Genomic DNA, 10,843 nt, shown 5'->3' on the forward strand with positions numbered 1-10,843 from the left:
AGACTCCGTCTCAAAAAAAAAAAAAAAAAAAAAGAATACAGCCAAGATAGCTGAACATGGAGTGGAGTTTCCAAAGGCTACCATGAAAGGATTTGGGAAGGACAGGAGGAGTAGGAAACTGGCTTAGGATAAAGGACCAGAGCATTATGAAGATGAGAAAACAAAGATGAGAGGGGTTTACATTTTGAGCAGTGCCTGGAAAAACAAGAACCAGAGAAATAGTGGATCAGGTTCTGATGGCAAGCTGATAAGCACTCAGGTTGTGAGAATTCACTGTTGCCTAGCAGTTGTGATGTGGTGGTGGTGGACAGAGTTGGAGAACAGGGCAGTAGGTCTTTTTTATATTGGCCTTTAAGTTTTGGCAGGTGGGCAGCAGCTAATGGGTAAGAAGTCAAATTTTGATTCAGAAAGCAAATTTTGCTTAATTGTAACCCACATTTTAAGATCTGTAATAGTCTTTCTTTTCTCTAGTTGGTAAATTATGATCAAAACCAGTCTAGGATAATTTCTTAGTATGATTATGAACTGCGTTCATTTGTTTTTATCCCCTGGCCTGATTATACTTATTTCCTACTTCTTTTGGTTTCTTAAAGAATTAACTGAGTAAACCCAAAACTAAAAATATTTGGTTTATATTTTAACCAACTGAATATTTGTGTTTATCATTCATTCCTTCCATCATTATGTCATATTTCTGGTAGCTGAATGTGAAAGGTTATGTTAGCAAATCATAACAGGAATACACTCTAAATATCTGGGCCTAATCCTTGCTTCTGGAGTTATTTCAGAAACAGAAAAAGCAGGGTTTATTGTAAGCTTTTGGGGTAGTACATTTGGTACAACTCCATATCCAAAAGCCAGCCAGAGTGTATCAGCGACTATGATGAAGAGGGCACGTGAAAAAGACCCTGGACTTATGGGACTTACGCCAACTCATACTTGAAATATCTTTTTTCTTATGTATGATGACTTGCGTGGCAAGGAAACAACACATTTTGTAGCAAACTTATTTTTGATTGTTATATTTATCATATAAGATTCTCTATCTTTTGAATTTAATAACTCAGCATCTCTTCAGAGCAATTGGGCAGAACCCAGAGTTCAAAATTCAGTTCTAGAATGGCTTCTTCAGGAACAATTTAATTTGTTTATTTCTAAAGAAATATTGCTATGGTTTTCAGAAAAGAAAAGGAAGTCTGGCAGATAGCCCCTAATGAGCACTTCTAGTTATACAAATAATACTTGAAAGCAATCACTAAAACAAATAAGAAAACAGTAAGAACAGTAGTAGAAATGCAGTGTGATACTTAAAGCCTCCAGTACACAGTCTGTCCCACTTATCGGCAACATTGCCTTGTTTTGTTTTATTTTATTCTCTCTGCTACTTGTAGTTTAACTGTAACACCGAGACATCCAGATTAGGGTTAGGAATTTCAATTAATAATTTTAGACTTCTGCATCATTATGCCAGCTTGAGCAAGGAATTGACTTTCACAAGACTTAGGCACATGCAAATAATCCAGAAATTGATGGAAGGGAAATAACTTATTGTAAAAACAATTTTATGTGAACATTGATTAAATAGCACCTAAAATTTACAACAAGCCACTCAGGGAAAGAAAATGCCTTAAAAAAAAAACTCATGGTTTGGTTATTGTTTGTGAAGATGAAAGCAATTAGAAATTTTATTAAAGATATATGGAAGTCTTGGGGAAATAATCGTCGTATATGTGGCACTACTAATTTTCACTTTCTTTTTCTATTTCAGGGTTTGAACATAATCTTTCATGTAGCTTTGGCTCTCCTAAAGGTAAGTCTTTTTTTTTTAATCTTAAGTAACCAAATTCTCTTACCTCTTTGCCCTTGGGACTGGAATAATTCAATTTACAGTCTTTGACTCATTTTAGTTTCTCAGGCACACAAGAAAAGATGACTTCTCTGAGAAACTCTGATCCTCTTCCCTCCTCTCATTCTTTTCTGTTGTTGTTTATTTGGAGTCTTTTTTTTTTCTTATAATCTGTGTATTTAATGGTACTATTACAGTGTTTTTTCCAGTAACATAAAATATCTTTTTATCATGAGTTGGATGATGTAAGAGAAAAAGTTAAAAATTGTTTTCTGTCAGAATGATGCCTTCTTTTTTCTTAAAACACTTTTTACTGTAACATCTCTGGAGGTACCTAAACATGTAATTGAATTATTAAAGTTTCCATAATATGCTGACTAAAACAGGAACTACTACATTTCAATTTGCAGTTCTTTCTATGATAGTTAGAAATTTATAAAACACTTTAGAATTCTATTGTAATTACCTTGTTGGTTATGTCAACATACCATACAGCTTTAATAATGTGGTAACTGCAAGACATTTGCTGCAGAGTTGGTGAAAATAACCCAGCTGGTTTTTGTCCTTCAGTCAAAGAAGACATTCTGATATTAAAGGTGATAATTGCCTCAAAGGCACAGGCTTACTCTTTCCCCAGTATAACATGGTGGTTAAAATGGCAGACTTGGACTCAGACAGATTTGCTTCTAATTTCAACCCTACCGCATGACCTTAAGCAAATTATTCTAAGTGCGCAGAGTCTGAGTTTTGAGATAATAATAGAAATTAATATATGAGATTGTTAAAAGAATTGAGATGATCAAATAAGTCCTTAATGTAGTATCTAGAACATTTTACTGCCTAGTAAATGTTAGCTGTCATTATTATCGTTCTTTACAAGGTGACTCAGAATATATTCCTAGATCCCTTATCATTCTTCTGAATCCCTCAAAAGATAGTGACGTGGTATCATAGGAGGACCTCTTGATATGTTAGGAGAGCCTTAACTATACCTAATCATTAACATAACCTTGATTCTAAACAAAGGCATGAAATAGTACAGGCCCTCTGCAACTCAGTCAGTGGGTTTCTGTTCCTCATCTCTTATTCTATTACACATTTGCTCTTTGTGAAGTTTGTAACATGCACTTTTTAAAATTAAATCATTTGTGTTTATATATTTTTTATGCCAAAGCTATTTAGAAAATAGAAAAATATTTTAAATAAAATAACACAAACATATTTGCTGTGTCCTTTAACGAAGTCATGGGTTTTGATCTCTAATTTTTTTTCTTTTATTAAAACAAATCCAAGCCGAAACTTTCCAACATGTCCTCTCAACAGGGCTGGAATAAGACTTTTAGAATGCCTAAGCATTGAAAGTGTATGTAATTCAGACTAAAAACAATATTAAAACATAAAGTAAGTATAAGGCGGTCCAAGAAAGTTCTGATTTCTCATATTATATCTAATTTTTTAAACTCTCAGATATTATGTCTTTCCCAAAATGCCTTTCCTCATTTTTTTGGTGACTCATCTTTACCAGTGCTTTCACTGCATGTTTAATCTGTGTTTTGAGTAACCCAGGACTACCTCTCTGGATATCAGACCTATACCCTGTGTCAACTTAATACTATATACATTAGTAAGTTATCTTCTTGATTGACATGTTGACTTGTTCATATTATTTTCGTGTATTTTGTCCATGTTAACCCAGACAAGACCTCTACAGAGGACATTCTCTGGCCACTGGGCAGGAAGGCTTTTTCTGTCTTCTTTAGCAATACATGGGCACTCTTCTAGCATCATCTTAGAGAATTTTACTAGTTAGAGAAGATAAAAAGAGCCTTCTCATCACTAGTGCCCTATATTTATGTAACTTCCTTATATGAATCCTGAAGCTGACCCCCCCATAGACAAAGTGTATATGGGACTAAACTGAAGTGTACTTTAATCATCTATTGCCATCACTTGGAAAAAAGAATACCTAAACTAGTATAGTATACCAGAAAAATTATATATATTTGTTTATATCAAAATTTAAAACTTTGGAGAACTTCAAATTGCTGAGGGTTTTTGTTGTTGTTGTTTTGTTTTGTTTTGTTTTGTTTTTTGGTTTTTGAGACAGGGTCTCATTCTGCTCACTCTGTTGCCTAGGCTAGAATACAGTGGCGTGGTGATAGCTTACTGCAGCCTCAAATTCCTGGGCTCAAGTGATCCTCCCACCTCAGCCTCTTGAGGAGCTAGAATTACAGGTAGATGCCACCATGCCCAACTAATTTTTAAAATTTTGTAGAGACAGGGGTCTCACTATGTTGCCCAGGCTGGTCTCAAATTCCTGGACTCAAGCAGTCCTCCTGCCTTGGCCTCTCAAAGCATTGGGATTATAGGTGTGAGCCAATGAGCCTGGCTTTCAAAGTGCTTATGAATTGAGCCTAACGAATTTTCAGTATAGCTACAGAGAGACTTCAGATATCTCTGTATTACAAGCATTTCTTGTGATGAGGGGACAGACCTAACATTTCTTGAACATTTATACTCTGTGTTAAGTACTAACAGATTATCTCATTAACATATATTAAATGTCTAGGTGTTATATTTGTGGAAGACTAATGGTATTAGCCAGAGAAAAACATCTAATTCTTCTCCCAGCCCCTAGTTGATGATTGAGAGATCAAAGCCCAAGACCACCTAAAGACTTTTGTCTCAGTAGTGGGAAAATTGGATTTATAATGTTTTTGAATGGGATAGATACAGGATGAATTCTCTGTTGCTCAGTTTGGTTTTAAAGACACCTACTTTCTGAACGGGATCAGCTTCTTTTTGGTTAGTAATAGCCTATCAGGTAGCTAGAAAGCTACTGAGCTAAAAGAATGATTCACAATACTAGGCAGCATCATGAAATCATTTTGTGTCTAGTAGGTAGTTCAGTTATATTCCTCCAAATGTAATTTATTTACTTATATGAAACATTAGGTGGTCATAGAATACATTCAATAGATTTAATAGACTGGAGATGATGAGTCAGAATTGATCTTAGCCACTTCATGTTGGGCACAGAAATTTTTCAATCAGAATAGGTTTTTTGTTTGCTGACCGTGGTTAAAAGCAAATGATAGAGTGCTTTTCTCTGGCCTTCCCAAAGTATTATATGCTCGTTTCGTGTCCTATGTGTATATGCAAACACTACAGAGATAAATAAGGCCCAATCATAATCCCATTCCCAGGGATAACCATAATAAAAACTTGGTATAAAGTCTTTATCCCATGCTTTGGTCTATGATAAGTATGCATTACCTACCTATACACATATGTATGTATGTATGTATATTTTTAATCTGGGTTTGAGATAAGATGAGAAAATGGGAGAAAATCCAGAAGAACAGTGTGAAAGGATGCACATAAATTTATTTTCTTTCAAAAAATGCTGTTGAACAATACTCTTTTTCATTTAGTATATCATGAATATCTTTCCATCTCACTAAACATATGTAATGGTTAAAAGCATGTGGACATTGGAGCCAGACTACTTAAGTTCAGATTCATTAAAAACAATTTATCCAATGGTCTTAGGTAAATTACAGTTTCTCCATTTTTTAAATGGGGGAATATTAGTAATACCAGTCTCATAAGATTGTTGTCAGAGTTTAATGAGTTAATATATGATTGATGCGTAGCACTCAGTACTACAGTATACTGAGGTGCTATTTAGCACCTCTGTCTCTAAATTCTGTTAGAGACAGAATTTTCTTTTGACTGTTTTTATCCTATTGTATATGCCATAATTTATTTTGAGGCGGATTCTGGTTCTGTTGCCCATGCTGCAGAGCAGTGGCACGATCTTGATTCACTGCAACCTCCGCCTCCCGGGTTGCAAGTGATTCTCCTGTCTCAACCTCCCTTGTAGCTGGGATTACAAGTGCAAGCCACCAAGTCCTGCTAAATTTTGTATTTTTACTAGAGATGGGGTGTCACCATGTTGGCCAGGCTGGTCTTGAACTCCTGACCTCAGGTGATCCACCCACTTTGGCCTCCCCAAGTGTTGGAATTATAGGCGTGAGCCACTGCACCCTGCCCGGTACCATAATTTTTTTTTTTGAAAGCCACTGACTTCATTGATCTAAAAAACTTTACAAGGACAGTGACTTTTCTGCGAAAGAAGGAGCCAAATGGTATCAAATGGACTGAAAGTGAGGGTGGGGGTGAGGGATGGGGCCAGGAATCCATTCAGGAAAGCTGGTAACTGTCCCCAGGGAACTGGCAGGGGAAAAAGGAAGACAGGAGGCATGCAAGAGCGAGAATCCAAAAAGTTAAAATGGTTAGGAGAGAAAACTCCCAAAAGTCCCTGGAGTACATTGTAGGTGAGTAGGACAATAGTAGTCTTTTCCTTTGTTGAGGACAGGGGAGGAGTCCCTACTCAGTTGCAAACTCTGGTTGAGGGCTGGGGATTGAGGGCTTCCCAGAAAGCACCACAAGAAGATGTCACACCACTCTCGAAGGCGTCCGAAGCAGTCCTGGTGCTGCTTGGCATTGGCACCACCAGTGTCCTTCAGCCATTCTCGGAGGAGGTCTTCATCTTTAGCACCAGAAACTGGCCAAGGACAACATAGGCCTTGTCAAAGCCCCTTTCCTGCAGCTTCTTGTCCATAACTTCACCAATCCCAGCCAGGCTTCCTCCTGGCTTTTCTCCCACGGACTCTGCCACAAAGTCTCGGTGCTTTTGGGAGGTTGTAATCTTGATCCTGTTCAGGTTTAATCGTCAGCTTCAGTTCTCATAATGGTTCCTCCTGCCACCCGTCCGCTCAAGCCACTAGAACTTTCCCCTATACCATAATTTATTTAACCAATTTTATATTTACTTTTTATGGACATTTGTTTCCAGAATTTCCTGTTAAACCAAACCGTAACATATATCCTTAAACTTTCATCTTTGCGTACTTATCTGATATCTCTGGGGTAAATTTCTAGAAATGGAATTGCTAGGTCAGACTGTAACCAGATTTTGATTTTGAATACATATTACAAAATTCTTCTCTGCCAGCAACGTGAGAATGCATTTTCCTATACTCTTCAAAAAAACCAGAATTGCTAAACAAGCACCTTTAAGGAAATTGAAAGCAAGTTATCAATATCAGTGTAAATATAATATATAAACAAATATATACATTTATATATTTATACATAAATATGTAAATGTAATAAATATAAATATAAAGCAAAGCAGTTTAAAAGTAATGATTTAGTAATCTTTTTATCTTTTTATTACTAAATCATATAAATAAAGCTCTTCAGTCAGCTTCGAAGAGTCCACTATTATTTTCTTTTTTTGGGAGAATATCCAGTTTCTTTAGGGAAGCAGTGAATCATGGCTAAATTCTAGAAGCCTGGACCTTCTCTTAGTTTGGAAGGGCTTATATAAAAGTTCTGACACTTTGTGGGGCTGAGGTGGGTGAATTACCTGAGTTCAAGGGTTCGAGACCAGCCTGGCCAGCATGATGAAACCCCATCTCTACTAAAAATACAAAAAACAGCCAGGCATGGTGGTGGGCACCTGTAATCCCAGCTACTTGGAAGGCTGAGGCATGAGAATCACTTGAACCTGGGAGGCAGAGGTTGCTGTGAGCCAAGATCGCACCATTGTATTCCAGCCTGGGCAACAGAGTGAGACTCCATCTCAAAAAAAAAAAAAAAAGTTCTGAAGTATATCTTTGATGTTTTTGGCTTTTCAGCTCTTTCCAGTATAGTTTTTCCTTACCATTCCATTGAAGCTTTTTTGATATCTTACTTGATCCTTCAACAGTTGTCAAAAAGCATAATGACAGACACAACGCTTCCTTTTTTTTCCACTTCTTTTTTTATGTTTCTGAAACATCTTCCCTCGGCTTCTGTCCTTTCTTTTATCTCCCCCTCTGCTACTTCTCTCTTTTTTTTTTCCCTCGTTTCCTTTTTTTCCCTAGCCATTAACTTGGAGTTCTACATATCTCCAGCCTCTAGGAAGTCACTTCTTGCTTCTCCTTTGTTGATCCTGTTCATTCCCCTGGTTTCATCTATAAATGTTTACTCTCATTTATTTTTATTTTTTTAATCCCTCACTCCACTCCCACTCTTTCCCCTTCTGAGTCTCCAGTGTCCACTTTCTATTTTGTATGCTTTTGCATACCCATAACTTAGCTCTCACTTCTAAGTGAGAACATGCGGTATTTGATTTTCCATTCCTGAGTTAATTCACTTAGCATAATGGCCTCTTCTTTCAAGTTGCTACAAAAGACATTATTTCGTTCTTTTTTAAGGCTGAGTAGTATTCCATGGTGTATATATTAATATATCACATGTTCTCATCTACTCCTCAGTTGATGGGCACTTAGGTTGATGTTTACTCTCATTTATATTTAATCCAAACCCACATATTTGGCTGTGAACTGAACATGTCGACTTGGGTGTTTCAGAGGCACATCAAAAGTCAAAACTGAAATAATGTGCCCTCCCAAATGTAATTTTCCTCTAGTAACCTCCACTTCAGTAAGGACTCCACCCAGCTGCTCAAACCAGAAACCTAGAAGTTATCCTTAACTCTCTTCTTAATACCCCATATCTGTTCAATCACCAAATCCTGTGGATTCTACTTCTTGAAAATTTTTAGAATCTTCCCACTTTCCTCCTATTCTTACTTTGGTAGGTTTTAGGCCACCAAATTTTCCAGGAAAATGATGGCCTCCTGGATTATTGCAGGACCTCCTGTAGTAACAAAAATTGGATACCTATGAAGTGCCAGGCACTGTTCTAGGCATTGGAGATAAAGTAGTAACCAGGAAAGATCCTGCTTTCATGGAACTTGCACTCCAATGAAAGAAAGATAGTAATTAAACAAATAAATGAATATATATGTTAGTTCTTTCTTGCATTGCTATAAAGAAACATTTGAGGATGGATAATTTATTAAAAAAAAAAAAGAAGAAGAAGAAGAATAAGTTTGAGCCAGGCACATTGGCTCATGCCTGTAATCCCAGCACTTTGGGAGGCCAAGGTGGGCAGATTGCTGGAGGTCAGGAGTTCGAGACCAGCCTGGCCAACATGGTGAAACCTGTTTCTACTAAAAAAACTAGCCAGGCATGGTGGTATGCACCTGTAGTCCCAGCTACTCGGGAGGCTGAGGCGGGAGAATCGCTTGAACCTGGGAGGCGGAGGTTGCGGTAAGCTGAACTTGCACCACTGTGCTCCAGCCTGGGCAACAGAGTGAGACTCTGTCTCCAAAAAAAAAAGATAAGATAAGAAAAGTGGTTTTATTTTGGCCTACAGTTTAACAGGCTATACACAAAACATAGTACTGGTATCTGCTTCTGGTGAGGGCCTCAGAAAGCTTACAATCATGGCAGAAAGCAAGGGGAGCTATATATCACATGACAAGAGGAGAAGCAAGAGACAGAAGGGGGAGGTCCCAGACTCTTTTACAACAGCCAGATCTCATGTGAACCCACTGAGTGAGAACTAGCTCATTAGAAAGGGGATGGCAATAAGCCATTCATGAGGGATCTACCCTTGTGACCCAAATGCCTCCCACTAGGCCCTACCTCCAATATTGGGGATTACACTTCAACCTGAGATTTGGAGGGGACAAACATCCAAACCATATCAATATGATTAGTTAGATCATGCCGAGGTTTATGGAAGAGGTAAGTTTGAGAAGATGGTGGCTTGAATTTGAGTGTTAGCAGTGGAACTGACAGAAGTGGGTGACTGCACTTTCCCCATATACTCTTGACCGTTGTTCAGTCCATTGCCACACTGCCAGTAGAGTAGTCTTTTTAAAGCAGACTTTTTTTTTTTTTTTTAACTTTGAATTTCAGGGGTACTTGTGTAGGTTTGTTATATAGATAAATTGTGTGTCATGGGGGTTTGGTATACAGATTATTTCTTCACTCAGGTGATAAGCATAGTACCCAATAGGTAGTTTTTGGATCCTCACCCTCCTCCACCCTCAAGTAGGCCCCATGTCTGTTGTTCCCTTCTTTGTGTCCATGTGTACTCAATGTTTAGCTCCCACTTATAAGTGAGAGCATGTGGTATTTGGTTTTCTGTTCTGTGTGTGTTTGCTTAGGATGATGGCTCCAGCTGCATCCATGCTGCTGCAAAGGACATGATCTCATTCTCCTTATGGATGCATAGTATTCTATGGTGTTTATGTACCACATTTTATTTAACCAGTGTACTGTTGATGGGCATCTAGGTTGATTCCATGTCTTTGCTGTTGTGAACAGTGCTGCGATGAAGATACATGTGCATGTGTCTTTATGGTAGAACAATTTATATTCCTTTGGACATACACACAGTAATGGGATTGCTGGGTCAAATGGTAGTTCTGTTTTAAGTTCTTTAGAAATTGCCAAATTGCTTTCCATAGTGACTGAACTAATTTATATTCCCACCAACAGTGCATAAGCGTTCTCTTTACTCTGCAACCTCACCCAGGGTCTGTTGTTTTTCGATTTTTTAATACTATTAAAGCAGATTTTAGTTATTATTCAACAATATTTACTAAACACCTATTTAGAGACAGATGCTGTTCTATGTACTTGAATAGATCAGTGAACTAGAGTAACAAAGCTACTTGTCTCTGTGGAAATTATGTTCTAGCAAGAGACAGTTGATAATTGTATTAGTTCATTTTCACACTGCTGATAAAGACATACACAAGATTGGGCAATTTACAAAAGAAAGAGGTTTAATGGACGTACAGTTCCACATGGCTGGGCCAGGCCTCACAATTATGAAGGAAGGCAAGGAGGAGCAAGTCACATCCAACATGGATGGCAGCAGACAAAGAGAGAGGGCTTGTGTAGGGAAACTCCTGTTTGTATTTATTTATTTATTTTAACTTAAAAGTAAACTTTAATGTCGAAAATGCAAACCTGAGGAGGGCAGAAAGATCACACACAAGGCTGCCACTTCATACTTGTATGGTTGCACAGCAGCCAGGAAGAGGCGCTCCTCACTTCCCAGACAGTGCGGGGGCCAGGGAGA

At 37.8% G+C, this 10,843-nt stretch overlaps 1 protein-coding gene across 2 annotated transcripts in view; it reads left to right on the forward strand.

Moving 5' to 3' along the window:
- RABGAP1L (RAB GTPase activating protein 1-like) overlaps nt 1-10,843 on the forward strand; it is an 812,347-nt gene that overhangs the window by 552,614 nt on the left and 248,890 nt on the right. For both annotated transcript variants that reach the window (XM_011962353.1, XM_011962352.1), the window contains exon 18: nt 1,769-1,810. In XM_011962353.1, the coding sequence (XP_011817743.1) occupies nt 1,769-1,810 (42 nt within the window). The remainder of the gene's footprint in view (nt 1-1,768; nt 1,811-10,843) is intronic.

The sequence above is a fragment of the Colobus angolensis genome, unplaced genomic scaffold (genome assembly GCF_000951035.1).
Source record: "Colobus angolensis palliatus isolate OR3802 unplaced genomic scaffold, Cang.pa_1.0 Scaffold59, whole genome shotgun sequence".
NCBI lineage: Eukaryota > Metazoa > Chordata > Mammalia > Primates > Cercopithecidae > Colobus > Colobus angolensis.